A 14486-nucleotide genomic window follows, 5' to 3' on the forward strand; every position below is an offset into this window, starting at 1 on the left:
ACCTAAATGGAGAATGAGGCTTAGCAGAGGCCAACTATGAAGAGACTATGAATAGGTGGCATTCTTCCAGTTAGTCTTAAATCTTCAGAGATGAGTCCTCTGATATTCTGCCTCCTTTTTAGAATTTTTTGGGAAGCACCTAAAGTTACCTGTATTACCTGATTAATTTTAATTTGAACATTTGAGCTGTATCTGCCTGCAAGACTTAAGCCCTTAGACATGAATTCAGAAAGGTTGGTATACCTCGACATTGCATAAAGTATTTCAGGTAGGCCACAAATGAGTGTGCCAATACCCCTGTTTGGGTCAGACCAAAAAAAAAAGCTTATTTTGTATTTCTGTGGGACTTAATTTGTAAAGAATACCTTCCTGGAAATTTTTCATCTGCTTCGTTTAACCATAACATAAAGGGGGTTGCTTTATAGAAACTAGTCATTTGCCAATGGAGTCTAGAGCTCGGACAAAAGTTCACACTGATGAATAAAAGAATAACCCGATTTTTGTGATGGGTAATTCTTATGAGAGGTGCATATGTGTCTTGTTCAGACCAATGGGTTGCATTCAAATTGTTCAACCCTATACAATAATTGTACATTAAAATTAACAGTGGATGTTAAGAACTTAAAATGTGTAGTATTTGGAATGTGGTTAGAAACATAATTACACTCATCTGTTCTAAATACAGAGAAGTCGGGAACCTTCTGAAATAAATCCAGAAAATCCTATATTTAACTATTTTGCTAATTTAGGTGCTAAACAAATTGATAGGATATTATCTAGCTATTTTTAAAAGTAATTTTAATAATTCCAGATTTTCATTTTTAATGAAGTGCCTCTTTTGGGCATGAAGGCACCACAGAAATATACATTTTAAATGAGATCCACTAGTTGTCTCAATCCTAATATTTTTAATTATACAATCAACTTTCTGATAATGGCGCAAGGTCACTTTCTCTGTGACTGCCTTCCCTAGCATCTTGTCATTACTATTTGAACCCTGTAACACTGCTATTGTCTTCAAATTGTTAGCTTATTTACCAGGTGAATGTTTATAGCTAAGTATTGTTTTGAACAGTAACGATAAATGTTGTAAGAATATCAATGCAGAGAGATGAGTTCGTGTTCCCAGTCAATTTTATAAAACGATTTTACTGTTCCCACATAAAATGGTAGTGGGAGCTCAGCATTTACAAGGCAGCTGCTTTACACTGTGCTTCAATGATGGGAGTGTTCAGCTGGATTACAGTAACTGTAATGTCATCTCTGTACATCCTAGCCAACTCCTGAGGCAGGCTGAGCATCCTGGACAAGCGCCTAGGATCCAGACCTCCAAAACCGTCGCTTCCCAGGGCGTGGCGTATCAGATGCGTTGCGGTGTTGTGGTCTTCAAAAGCCGTGGAGGCCCGGGATTTCCTTTCCGCCAGTAAGCTGTGCATCTGTCCCAGGGTGAAGGAGGTCCCGGAAACCGGCTTCTGCCAGTGGATTCCCGTTAAGTGCTCCCCAACCACTTGAACAACATTCTGCCTGTGCATCAGGTCCCACAGGCCGTCCGTGGCCAGGACCAGGAACTTGTCTTGAGGCCGGAGCCTGTGAGACGTGACTTCCGGCTCTGCGGTGAGATAGGGAGGGGTGTGGTAGTTTGCAGGGAGCATCCTGGCATATTCGTTCGCAGACAGTATGTCCGGGCGCGCGTCGAGCACCCTGCTCAGGAGCTCGCCGCTCCATTTGAACTTGATGTCCCCAAAAGCCCGGAAAGGCATGAGAAGCCCCAGCAGCCGGTCGTGTTTGACGACGGTCTTCTCCTCCGTCGCCGGGTGCTCCAGGCGTACCCTCTCCAGCTCCTCGGGGTTCTGGGCGTTGTGATCGTTGCTGACGGTCAAGGCGGACCAGGTGCCGTTGCCGTTCTGGACCCCCAGCACGGCCCGGCTGTCCCCCAGGTTGGCGATGTGCAGGTCCAGCCCGTCCACGTGGGCGACGCAGGCGGTGCACCCCGAGATCGCCACCCTGAGGGGCGTGTAGTGCGAGAGGGGGTCCCCGAGCTCCACTTGCGCTTCCAGCGAGATGTCGCTGTCCAGCCTCTGGAAGGCGCCCACCAGGGCGGCGCCGATGTCCTTGTGGTGCTCGCCGGCGTGCAGCTCGATGAGCTCCTGCCAGTAGGTCCGCAGGCTGCTGAAGTACAGCTTCCCGGCGTCCGTGCTGACGTAGTCGTTGGGGTGCTTGTGCCACTGCAAGACGGGGAACACGGGCCGCTCGTTCTCCACCGCCTCCTCGATGTCCATCAGCGTCTTCAGCGGCAACAGAGACACCGCTATGTAGTAGAAGAGTCGCTCGCTGACCGCCTGCGCGCAAGCGTAGCCGGCGTGCCCGTCGAAGACGCCGAACAGCATCCCCCTGCTCTGCAGGCAGGTGGCGGCGCTCCTGCGGTCCTCGCTGGGCACGTTCGAGGGCAGGAGGTTGCTGTCGAACCCCAGGACCGGGCTGGCGTTCCTGCCGTCCAGCTCGTGGACCCCGAAGCTGTACTCGTTCGTCCTCAGGATGTGGCTCATCTGGGACGCCGCCATCGGGCCGGACTGGGCTCCTGCTCTGTACTTCCTCCTCGGGGTCTCCGCGGGGGGGTAGCGGCGAGGAGGCGGCCCCGGGTGGGGCCACACGGCCGCGCTCAGCGATCTCAGCCGGCGCGCTGCCGCCAGCTTGTGACGGTGGACGGAGAGATGATGGAAACAGTTTGCAGAAAGCATGGTCCTTGAAGCTTCCGGTTAAACACACTCCTCTCCTTGACCTGCATTCGAAATAAACAGAGTTAAGGGAATCGGGCTGTATCAACAGAGCAGGTGCAACTTACAGCTCTTTTAATCTTTTCTTTTGAAACGGTATACAGTTGTCAGTATTCAAGCCTCTCGTATTTCAGCCTCCAAACTCAGAGCTCCGGCTTCATCAAATCAATCCTGAAGTCGGATGAAAGATAAAAGACGCCGGACAGAGCAACAAATACTTCTCTCCTCGTCTAAACCGCGGTCCCAGACGCAAAGTCGCAGGTTTGTGTTGACTGATTTTACTTCAGTACAGCAGAACTGCTATTACACAACGTGTACTTGACAAGGGAACAAACAGTTTTAAAGGCAGGGAGATTTATACCGTAGGAGGGCTACGTGGATATGATCGTAGATGTTTACAATGTCTCTTTTTTAATATCCTCACCAATATTTTATCGGTGTATTCAATCACTTGTACTTCAATATACAGCCAATTCTTTTCTGTAGTTCACAAAGAGTGACATTTGTTCAGTACCACTTCAAAAACAGTTTTGTGCTTTAAACCTACCTTTAAAAACATATTTGTAAAGGGACTCAAAGGTGGACTTCGTTTTTAAAATGCACTTAAATAACTATCACCGTCATTACCTGTAACTGCAGGTGTTGCACACATCAATACCGCTAGTTTTTTTTTTAAGCCACATAGATAAAAAACAAAACTTTAATATATATATATAACTACAACTAACATTTTCAGGACTGTCTCAAAAGCGTTCACAAAGCGACGCACGGTTCTTGGGCCACGGATACCTGTCAGCCTGCCACCTGTACAGATGGCCTCGGTGTAAGGTCCCTCCCTTTGTAAGGCCTTCATACACTCAAGGTGAACCGGCCTGCTCTGCCCGTCCAGTCGTCACGACATCCAGAAAAAAAAAGAGCCAGACAAAGCACAGTCTGCATTAACGACAGTGAGGCCGCCGGCATGACAGGTCGGACAACACAGCAGCTACCTGCGACGACACAATCCGTGCCGACAGCCTCCCCTTCCCCCTCTGCGCAGAGAGAGCAGGTCGCTACCCTGCCATCCTGCGACAAAGCAGCACAGTGACATCGAAATACAAAGTCGTTTCTTTAAACGATTTCTGTTTGCCGTTAGCGTTCTCTTGTTATTATTTAGGCTGTTATTTGGAAAGGTTGGACGTACCGCCGGTCGTGGTCTCCTCCGCTCTGACGAAGTTTACCGTCTGCGGTTGCTGCTGAGCAAGAGCCCCTCCATCTTTCCTCCCGGCGCGCCCCGAGCCGGATTGCACGCCACGATAAAGCCGCTTCTCCCGTGGAGTTAAATTTTAACCTGTCGCCTCCTTCTGTACCTGTCCAGCGGCAGCACAGCCCCGGAGACGCCCTGGAGACTTTGTCCCCGCCGTTTTCAACGCTAAAGGCTAAAGCGGTTTTGTCGTTAAGAATGGAAACATGCAACACAAACAGCACGAAACGCTGGATTATTATTATTATTACACGGAGTCTTGTTGATGGATACAAGCTATTTATAAACACGTAGGTGTGTTCTGTCGCGAATTCAATACTGGGTTCGCAACAAAACCCCTCATCTAATGCAAGACTGTTCAGTTACCCGTACAAAATAAATGACATACAGTGGCGTTTATTTAAATGTCACACAATTTATAGAGCATGTATAACCGCAGATAAAAAGTACAACACTATCATCATAAACGAAAACCTCACTCTTTTAATCATGCACAGAACAAAAACGCAGGAAGACGCTTTTGTAGTAGACGTCACGTTTAAAAAAACACAGCCATTGTGGTAATTAAAACAATCAAGGTATTAAACATTAATATAAACTAGAACTACGTGTTTACAAAAACATAACCGAATTATTTCTGATTATTAGGCGATCGAGGCGCTACTGGACGGGACAGGTGTCGCTCAAAAACTCCCAGCACCTTGAGCTGCAGAGTTCCACGTGACGGTGGCGCTCTCTTCCCCGTTTTGGCTTCAGCAACAACACTTCCGGTGTGAAGTTGAAGGTCAAAGTGCACTTCCTGTTGTATACTCGCGTAGGTAGGGGTGTGCGCGTAACAGTGTGTTTGTCTGTGATGATGTAAGGAAAGTTATTTCCCCAGCTTGGTGTATCAGTCTGCCCTTCAGAGCGCAACTTTGCTCAAACGCAGTTCTTTCCCTTTTCGTCTTCCACGGATGTGAGTTTAGTTGAAATCTCCTTACTGTAGTGAACCGATTGTGGAGAGTTACAACGTAAGTTGTTTTTCGCGTTACGATGCTGAGCAGGACTGTGCTAAGAAACATTTTTGGAGCCAGCAGGGGTGGTTTTCCCTGTCGTGCGTGGAATTATTCCGAAAGCGTGTCGAATGCTAACCACCGGGAGAAAGGTAACAGTTTTTGGATTATACTATAAGTGCTGTTGAGTCCGTTTTACAGGTTTTGTTGGGTAGCCGGCACCACATAAAAACATGTCCAAGCAGGGAGCTGCGTCAACATGCGTAGGCTGCAAAGGAACAAGTAAAGGTTTAAAAGTAATAGGTTTATTCCATGCTGAAAAAAAGAAGAGAACACAACGTTTCGGCCGTGGAGCCTTCTTCAGGTGTAAGGAAGAAGGCTCACACCTGAAGAAGGCTCCACGGCCGAAACGTTGTGTTCTCTTTCTTCTTTTTCAGCATGGAATAAACCTATTACTTGTTCCTTTGCAGCCTACGCATGCTGACGCAGCTACCCACCTGAAGTAAAGGTTTATTTCTGTGAAACACGACGTTTCGCCTGTGGAGCTTTCCTTTCACATAAAAAACATTCCTGCTTCCGCCCGTGCAGTTGTCTTTGTCGTTCTCTTCACATGTGTTTGTTGTTGGCAGAGAACCTCACGGGCAGAGACCTGGAGAAACATGAGCTGCGCCCGTTGTACATGGATTTCCAAGCCACCACGCCGATGGTACGTCGGCTCGGTTAATTACCACATTCAGACATTCATTACGTCGTGTCCGCCCCAGGGGTCAGTGTGGTGGAGTGGTCAGGATGGCGGCATTCCAGCTCAGGGGCCCTGGGTTCCTTTTCGCCCCCTGGGTGCTGTCTGTGTGGAGTTTGCATGTTTGCACGGGGGGGTGTTTCTCTGGGGTTCCTCCTGCAGTCCAAAGTCATGCTGGTGGGTTAATTGGCTTTGGGGGAAATTGGCCCTGGTGTGAGTGTGTGTGTGTCCTGCGATGGACTGTTGTCCCCTGCTTGCTGGGATAGGCTCCAGCTGAATGAAGAGGGTACAGAACAGAGGGATGAGGAACCTCACCGTGTACTGGGGCAGCAGCAGTAGTGAAGTGCCTGCTTTCAGTGGCCATAGCAAGGGGGATCCGCACCCACGACCTTCTTATTGGCGGGGCCCCTCTCCACTCATGTCCAGGATCCCACGGTTGTCCGTTCTTCCCCGCAGGACCCCCGCGTGCTGGATGCCATGTTGCCCTATCAGGTGAATTACTATGGCAACCCTCACTCCAGAACGCATGCATATGGCTGGGAGAGCGAGAGGGCTGTGGAGGTGGCCAGAAAGGTGAGCCCGGCGCGCGCGCTCCCCCTCCGATCCACCGGGCCTGGGCGACGGCAGCCGACGCGCTGCAGGTGCCGCTCAGGCGTCTCGGGATGATCGGGACTGGGGCATTTACAGCAGTGGCAAACAAAAAAAAAACACCTTAAACTTCAGAAGTCGCGTGCTGATTTTGAGTCAGCTCCAATCTGAATTTAAAGCACAGGGAAGGTATTGATTTAGAAAAGAACTGTAAATGTACGCTTCTCTTTTTTCCTCCGTCATGACCCCGTACTGCTTTTCTGTCTTCCCTGTGTAGCAAGTGGCCGACCTGATTGGGGCTGATCCCAGGGAGATCGTGTTCACCAGCGGCGCAACGGAGTCCAACAACATGTCAATCAAAGTGCGCATCACAGCAACAGAAAGTTGCCTCCTCTCGTGTGTAACCCGATTGGTGTTTAATCGATGGTGTTGATTAAGTGCAACCTGTGCATTCAGTTAATGGTCAAGACTGTGTGGCTCATTAAGGGGCAGAAGGACAGACTAAATGGGCAGGGTCATGCTACGATTATAATAATGTTGTATTGAATACTAGAAGGCCGACGTCCATTCTCGTTTTCCCTTCCTGTCCCTTGTACCAGAATGTTTCTCATTTAACGATAGAGCGTCTCACACCAGCAGTGAGAGACCATGATGCCCACTGACCTCTCTGACCACTCTGATCACTAATTGAGCCCATTCATTGCTGCTTTGAAACACACACAGCCTTGTGTCCTAGTTTCAAGCAGGTGGTGACTATAAAGAGACAGACAAAGCCTGCAGGTTGGCCTCCCTTTCATGACCCAGGGTTGTCCTTCACCGGGTCCCCCCGTAATGCGATTTTCCTGGTGTTCCCTCGGACTGCAGGGTGTGGCGCGGTTCTACAAGTCCAGGAAGAAACATGTCGTCACCACGCAGACGGAGCACAAGTGCGTGCTGGACTCCTGCCGAGCGCTGGAGGCCGAAGGGTTCGACGTCACGTACTTGCCTGTAAAAAGTAACGGCCTCATTGATCTGGAGGTGCGTGTTGTGTTTGTAGCGGTGCGTTGGGAGAAGGGGAGCTGAATGTGCTTTCATTTGACTATTTAGATCTTGAGCTTCCTACAGCGTGTATCTCGGTATTCTCATAGTGCTTTTTTATTCAATATTTACTCATTGACTATAATTCAGGAAACGTGCATTACATAACCATACTCCACAATGTTACCCTTTTGGGTTTACAGACTTTCAGGTTGAATTACAGCTTTGAATTAAATCTTAGGCCGGACTTAGGTTTGTTCAGTTCTTACTAGATTAAAAATACTGAGCAGGTTGAAACGTCTAAGCAGCATTATGGGTGTGCTTGCCCACTTCTCAGTTTGCTCATCTGCCTTGTGTTGTTTGTCAGCAACTGGAAGAGACCATCAGGCCTGACACCAGCCTGGTTTCAGTCATGACGGTCAACAACGAGATTGGGGTGAAACAGCCGGTGAAAGAAATAGGTGAGAGACCCTGTGCTCCTGTTGCAGTTGGGCTGGCTTCATGCTTTTTATTTTTTTATCTTTCTCGTAGCCGTGTTTACATTTTCAAAGGAACTTTGTGTTCTGTTCCGGATCAGGTCGCGTCTGCCGTTCCAAAAAGGTGTTTTTCCACACGGATGCGGCTCAGGCCGTGGGGAAGATCCCGGTTAACGTCAACGAGTGGAACGTCGATCTGATGTCAATCAGTGGTCACAAGATCTATGGTCCAAAAGGTGAAGCACGATTATAGACAAGTGGTGCCTCTGAATTTCCGTTCTATGTGAGTCAACTGCAGTTTCCTTATTAACTGAATATACAGTACGTCTATTGAGATGAGGCGTAGGTGAGTACAAGTCGTATGAAGGTGCAGTGAAAACCAGAAGACGGTGGAGTTACTGTAGCTAATACCATTGTTTTACCAAAACCAATTTACTATTGCATTGGTTGTTATACAACTGTTCCCTATTCCTGTTGTCACCAATGCAAGACGGCCAACTTAATTGCTTGATGAGAGGCTAAGTAAAGAAGGAACTGGCTGAGCAAAAGACGTGCACTGGGACAAGTGGCATGGGACACTCCGCACTCCCTTGCAGTTCCAGCACAGGGCGCAAGGTGGCGTGGGTCTGTGTTGAGATCAGCTGATTTGAATGTGAGCAGTGGGGAAGCAAGGCAGCATACGTCAAGCCCTTCATTTCCGTTCCCCCTCATTGCAAAGAACATTCTCCCTGCTCTGATAAGTAACGTAGTGCTGTATGCATCTACAGTTAGGCTGGGGTGCATCGTATTTGTCCTGGCCTTCGTGTTTACCGCAGAGTTGTTAGCTCATTATTATCCTCAACAAGAAGCAGCTGGAGGAAGTCTTTATCAAGAAGCTGTGATCGTAGATGTCAGGCCCCCGCTGAGGATTTTGTTTAGGTGCACAGGGTTGAAGTGTTTTGAGGTCCTCTAGCTTCCGATACCCTGTGTTTCTGGAGCCCTGTGGGTGACGAGGTTTTCTTTTTTCTCTCTGCGCTTGTTGGCAGGAGTGGGGGCGCTGTACGTGAGGCGGCGGCCCCGCGTGCGACTGGATCCCCTGCAGAGTGGGGGGGGGCAGGAGAGGGGGCTGCGCTCTGGCACGGTGCCCACCCCGCTCGTCGTGGGCCTTGGCGCCGCCTGTGAGATAGCACAGCAGGAAATGCAGGTGCGGAGACCGTGTGGGCAGAGAGACGCCTGCTCCTCACGTGGACCAGAAGGGTTCTGCTCCGAATGAGCTAATTAAGGAGCTAATCATTTGCTGCACTTGACTGGATGAACAGTTTGCAAAGATCTTCGGCGGTTGAGCATTTAAAGAGCCCTAGAAAACCTGCTGATCCTGCTTTCTGCATTTAGGCTTAGCTCCGTAGATGCGAACTTTTTAATTGGTTTGATTACAGCAAAGATGGTGCAGCTGGTCTCCCTGCCCCCCATCTTCTCAGAACCTGCAAAAGATTCTCAGGCTCACCCTGTCTTCCCTGCAGTACGATCACAGGCGGATATCGATGCTGGCTGACCGTCTCCTCGGGAAAATCATGGCCGGAATCCCGGATGTGGTAATGAATGGAGATCCCGAGAAGAGGTATCCAGGTGATGTGCCGCTCTCGGTCGTCAGATTCGCTGGGCTGCGCCGCGGGTTCGGAAGCGTCAGTGATTGGCGGTGATGATACTGGCTGGGTTTTACATGAACCCGCCATGTCTGGCTTTTGCTCTGTTTCCGAAAGCACATTGCTGGGCAGGAGGTGGCAGGCTCCCCTGCAAGTTACCCTGTTTGACATTCGTGTATGGGCTGGGGTATTTAAATGCCCTTGTCAGATATGGGCCATTTTATCATCATGGGTAGTGGCACAGTAGCATAGTGGTTAGCATTGCTGCCTCACAGCCCTGGGGCCCTGGGTTCAGTTCCAGACCTGGGGTGTTGTCGGCCTGGAGTTAGTATGTTCTGTCTGTGTTTGTGTGGTTTTCTCCGGGTGCTCCGGTTTCCTCCCACAGTCCAGAGACATGCTGGTAAGTAAATAGGCTTCTGGGATAATTGGCTGTGGTGTGAGTGTGCGTGTCTGTGTTTGTCCGTCTGCCCTGCAATGGTCTGACGTCCCGTCCAGGTTGTATTCTGCTTTGTGCCTGCTGCTTGCTGAGACGGGCTCCGGCTCCCCCACCACCCTGTACTGGTTGAAGAGGTTGGAAAATGGATGGATGGATTATTGTGAGAGAATGCTGCTCGAATGAGAATTTGGTAGCTGCTTCCTGACCTGCCTAACAGGAATTCTTCTTGTTATGCGTGATGATTTGAGATTGTGTATGGTGTTTCCTCGCCATTCTCAGACTGTACGTGTTAGACTGCTTATTGGTTAAAAAATCTACACAAAAGTTCACCACGATCGGGATGTCAGGATGGTCTTGTGCAGGGCAATCCAATCCTGGTCCTGGAGGGGGTGCTGTGTCTGTAGGTTTTGCAAGCCCCTCTTAACTCGCCAGCGACTGAAGAGCTGGGAGAAACTAGTCGACTTGTCGAGTTGTGCCAGTAACTACGTGGTTTAGCTAGTTAAAAGCAAGGTTGCAATGAAAACCTTGGGCCAAAATCCAGTGTTCCAGGACCAGAGGCCACTATTCGATAGGCACTGGGTGAGAGTGGATTGGTCTCAATCACATGTATGATTTCATCTTCTGAATTGAAAAAAGAAAGTGATCGGTTAGCAGTGATGTGTGGATTTCTTTCTTAACCTTCAGCAACTGAGGGATTAAATGTAAGTTGGAAACCCCACAGTCCCCACTGTAGTTTAGTGTTCTTAATTAAAATATATTTTATATTTTTGATACAAATCCTAGCAGGTCCACTCAGCCTGCAGCTCCTCCAGTCAAATCCATTGCAGCAGCTTGATCCAAGCTGCTCTTCAGTTGCTACGCAGAGAGTCAGTCAGAAAATGACGGAGCTCCTTGTAGCCGAACCTTGTCAAGGAAGAGGACTTGGAGGGGCCCCCAGGTTGAGTAGGCCTGAAGGCCCACTGTCTGATGGTCACTGTTTCTTCATTGCGATGCAGGTTGTATCAATATTTCCTTTGCCTATGTGGAGGGAGAGAGCCTGCTGATGGCACTCAAGGATGTTGCTCTCTCTTCTGGCAGGTGAGCAATTCCAGCACTGTGATGACCCCGCTCTCTCTCATGGGTATTTCTGTTGCCCATCTGAAAACAGTACAACGGCTCTTTTTGGCTCCTTTTGTTTTATTTTTAACCAGCACTTGACATCTTTTGTTTGAGTGTTTTTTTTTTAGTCTTTGCAGCTGAACATGCGGATAATTGTCGGGTGGCTTGAGAGCACAGGTTCTAAAACAAATGCCGGACTATAAGTATGTGTTGCATGGATTATGATAGAAAGTGTTGTCATAAGTAAACCCCCTGTGGAAAGCATCAGGCAAGCGGTTCGGGTCAGATACCCTTCTCTTGCACTCAGGGTTATTCCTGTTGTTAAATCCTCATCTGGCTTGATGAAGCAGTGTGGAGGAGTGGGCTGGGCTCTGGACTCGGAACTGAGAGGTTGTGGGTTTAGATCTTCGCTGGGCCACTGCTGTTGTATCCTTGAGTAAGGCGCAAGCACTACATTTTCTCGGGTTAAATACCCAGCTGTATGAATGAATTGGCACAAATCTTCAAAAACGACGCCCGCCCAGTTTAATAATGATGGCTGTTCTGATCAGTGACGAGTTCGCGGAGCCTGAGATGTTTCTGCCTCTCTGCAGTGCCTGCACGTCCGCCTCCCTGGAGCCTTCATACGTGCTGCGAGCTATTGGGACTGACGAAGACCTGGCTCATTCGTCTATCAGGTGCCTGTTAAAGGAACTCTTCATTAGATAGTATCTCTCCTTCTTTTTCAATCTGTGTTTTTTGTTCCAGGTCAAGTGCATGTTTCTTTAGTGGCCAGACGAGAAATGACATTTAGGTGAGGGCTCTCATACCCTGGTCCTGAAGAGCCCCCGTCGCGTTCAGTTTTATAGGTGACCCCAACACTGAAAGGTTCCCAAGAGAGTGGAAACACAAGTAAATTATTGATTAGTCTGGAATGTAGTTTAGTCAGTTAAAGTCTCTAAATTGCTTAATTAAGCAAATCTCAATTGATCACAATTCAGAAGTTCAAGGTCTTTAGCAGTAGGAGGTTTACTGCTGCCCTGGGGGCTGGACTGGGGCTTTTGAAGAGCAGGACTAGAGGCAGACATGGTGTGGGAAACTCTTGCGTTATTTAGGGATGTGAAAGGTTTTTGCACCTGTAGTTTTCCGTGCTGACTCAGTCCCATCCCGGCTTCCCTCTTCAGGTTTGGAGTCGGTCGCTTCACCACGGAGGACGAGGTGGATTACACAGCGGAGAAGTGCATTCAGCAGGTCAAGAGGCTGAGGGAGATGAGGTCAGTCCCCGCATTGTCGCCTGACAAGACGATCGGTTGATTCGCTGAGAGAAAATTAACCCGATCCAAAAGCGACGGTTCTTTTGGATCAGGTTAAAAGACAAGGGTTCCACCAACAGCAGTCTGATCAGTTCTGTCTGGTGGCTGAAACCCATGTAGTGTTGTGACCATGTTAGGAATGTTTCCTTCTTCTGCTTTAGGCCAACATTTAGCTTTCCACCTCAGTGGCTCCCTCTTTCATTTTGTTTTGCTCATGAATTTATTCCCACCACTGTTCTGCACAAATGTTCTTAATCCAAAAAGCAAATCGAGTTTTCTAGATTCCCTTAATCGTGAAATCTTCAGTGGACCCAACCCGTTTCCGGTGCGCTGGCGGTGCCCGTTTTTCTGTAAACACTTGTACAATGACAGAGTTTCACTCGAGCGGCTTCGCTGCCTGTTGCAGCCAGAACCGCCCCTGTTCCTGATTGGAACCCACTTCGCCGACCTCTTCGCGTCTGACACTGAAAGGGTTTGAATTTTCCTTTCCAGCCCGCTGTGGGAGATGGTGCAGGAAGGAATCGACCTGAAGAGCATTAAGTGGACGCAGCACTAGACAGGATTTGCTCCGGATCTCCAGCTGCAGAGTCCCCGTCGCCCCTTGTCCTTTCCTCTTCTCCCTCACATGACAGCATTCCAGTGCCTGTCGTCTCTCTCCGCTTGCTATAGAACATTACAAACATGACAAGAAACAAATGTCCGTTTAACCACGCACAACGGGGATCGTAAAAACTTGTAAGGTACCATAAGAGGAAGAATTTGATCTTTTTTTTAAAAAATATGGGCTGACTGTCCTTTCCTTTCTTTTTACCTGCCGTAAGAATGAAAACCGTTAATTTCCAAAGGCTAGTATGTGGGCGAGCAGCGAGGTGTTGGTATTTAAATCGCCGTGTGTTTTTGTCTTGGGTTGGGGGCCCCGTGTGGACCCTGCGGGGTCAGAGAGGGCCCCTGTGGTGGCCAAGAACTACATTCCAGCCTGCTGCAGTTTCAGGGTGGGGGGGGAGGGGAGAGGTAGGAGGTCTCGGTTTTCTCCCATGTAGAAACGGAACAGATCAAATACAAACACAGGCTAGCGTCGGGCTTTGTGATCGTATCAGGCGTACGGACTCCTTAATATGAACTTGTTTTTCTAGCAAGGTGTGAAAACGACGAATAACTTCTGTGAACGTTCGAATACGTGCGAATATGCCTCACCTTTCGGTGTGCAGTGGCCTTGAATGGAGAAATCTTAAAGAATAATAGGTCAAGAGTGTCTGTATGTAGTCGATAGTTTGGGCATTTTATTAATCCTCTTAATGTCTTTGTTGCAGTTCAGAAAGTACTATAAATGCTTTTTCATGCACAGGTTTCTTGAGCTTTGTCAGGCCGCTGGTCCTCCTGAGACTGGAGTACTGGGTCCTTTGTGATGTTCAGTCTTTGTGCAGGCCTGGCAGTGTCATTTGACAGACCCAAGTGCTCGGCTCTTTCATCATGGTCACGGTTGTGAAGATGGTGAAAACTGGAGACAAACCTTGCATTCTGCAGACGGCACATCTTAATGTCATCAAGGGTGGAAGATGTTAAGCAGAAGACTGGCTTGAGTGGGATGGGGAGGGCCCAGATAATTTGGCCCTTTGTAATACAGATAAAACAATCATTTCACAATGTTTCAGAAGTATCATTGCTGCTTGTTAAAGGTTTAATGCTTTAAAGCTTTTTTTTAACTTAAGGTTTTGCTGACTGTATTGAGTAGATGTACCACTTGAGAATACATTGATGCTATTCTGACGTTTAAAAAGAGACAGCACCTCACTTCACAAGTCCAATATGTGTCTTTTCCTGTAGGCGGTGTGCTTGCTGGTCAGGGGAGAAACTTGACTTTTTCTTTTTCCTTTGGCCACTGCGAGATCTTTTTTTGTGGTACATTGTATCTGTATAAATAAACTGTTCTGAAACCTGTCTCCCTGCCTTGTGTTATTATAAACCTCGTGTTCTAAATTAAAATCATTGGGGTTTAATGGGGATCTCCTAATTCTACGTCAGAGAGACCTATTCTGAATGAATTATGCGGTTTGAGAACCAAACCAAAGCAATAAATTCTGATGGATGAGTTCAGAGGTGCTGAAATGATTCTGATAATCTCCGCTGTGAACACGGGGACACGCCGACCAGGGGTTGCTGCCGAAGAACGACTCTTCTACTGTGCGCCGAAGTTTGGAAACCTCAACCC

The 14486-nt window shown here is 48.4% G+C and overlaps 2 protein-coding genes across 5 annotated transcripts; one reads left to right on the forward strand and one right to left on the reverse strand.

The window, feature by feature from the left end:
- Positions 1–1116: 1116 nt before the first annotated feature.
- Positions 1117–4808, reverse strand: LOC102689833 (pyruvate dehydrogenase [acetyl-transferring]-phosphatase 1, mitochondrial). 4 transcript variants are annotated; one of them, XM_015365071.2, is made up of 4 exons: positions 4718–4808; positions 3958–4192; positions 3564–3646; positions 1117–2779 (listed from the first exon to the last, which is right to left on the reverse strand). In XM_015365071.2, exon 4 carries the CDS (start codon positions 2736–2738, stop codon positions 1188–1190), a length of 1551 nt encoding a protein of 516 aa, XP_015220557.2. In that variant the 5' UTR covers positions 2739–2779; positions 3564–3646; positions 3958–4192; positions 4718–4808; the 3' UTR covers positions 1117–1187. The 4 variants fall into 4 exon arrangements, with proteins under 4 accessions (XP_015220557.2, XP_015220558.2, XP_015220559.2 ...); XM_015365072.2 differs by having other exon boundaries at positions 3564–3651; XM_015365073.2 differs by lacking the exon at positions 3564–3646.
- nfs1 (NFS1 cysteine desulfurase) lies at positions 4800–14217 on the forward strand. The gene is made up of 13 exons (XM_015365074.2): positions 4800–5161; positions 5639–5715; positions 6205–6321; positions 6614–6697; positions 7201–7353; positions 7721–7814; positions 7931–8065; positions 8855–9012; positions 9329–9434; positions 10883–10964; positions 11579–11662; positions 12149–12238; positions 12770–14217. Exons 1-13 carry the CDS (start codon positions 5050–5052, stop codon positions 12831–12833), a joined length of 1356 nt encoding a protein of 451 aa, XP_015220560.2. The 5' UTR covers positions 4800–5049; the 3' UTR covers positions 12834–14217.
- The last annotated feature ends 269 nt before the right edge of the window (positions 14218–14486 follow it).

The sequence above is a fragment of the Lepisosteus oculatus genome, chromosome 16 (genome assembly GCF_040954835.1).
Source record: "Lepisosteus oculatus isolate fLepOcu1 chromosome 16, fLepOcu1.hap2, whole genome shotgun sequence".
Lineage (NCBI taxonomy): Eukaryota > Metazoa > Chordata > Actinopteri > Semionotiformes > Lepisosteidae > Lepisosteus > Lepisosteus oculatus.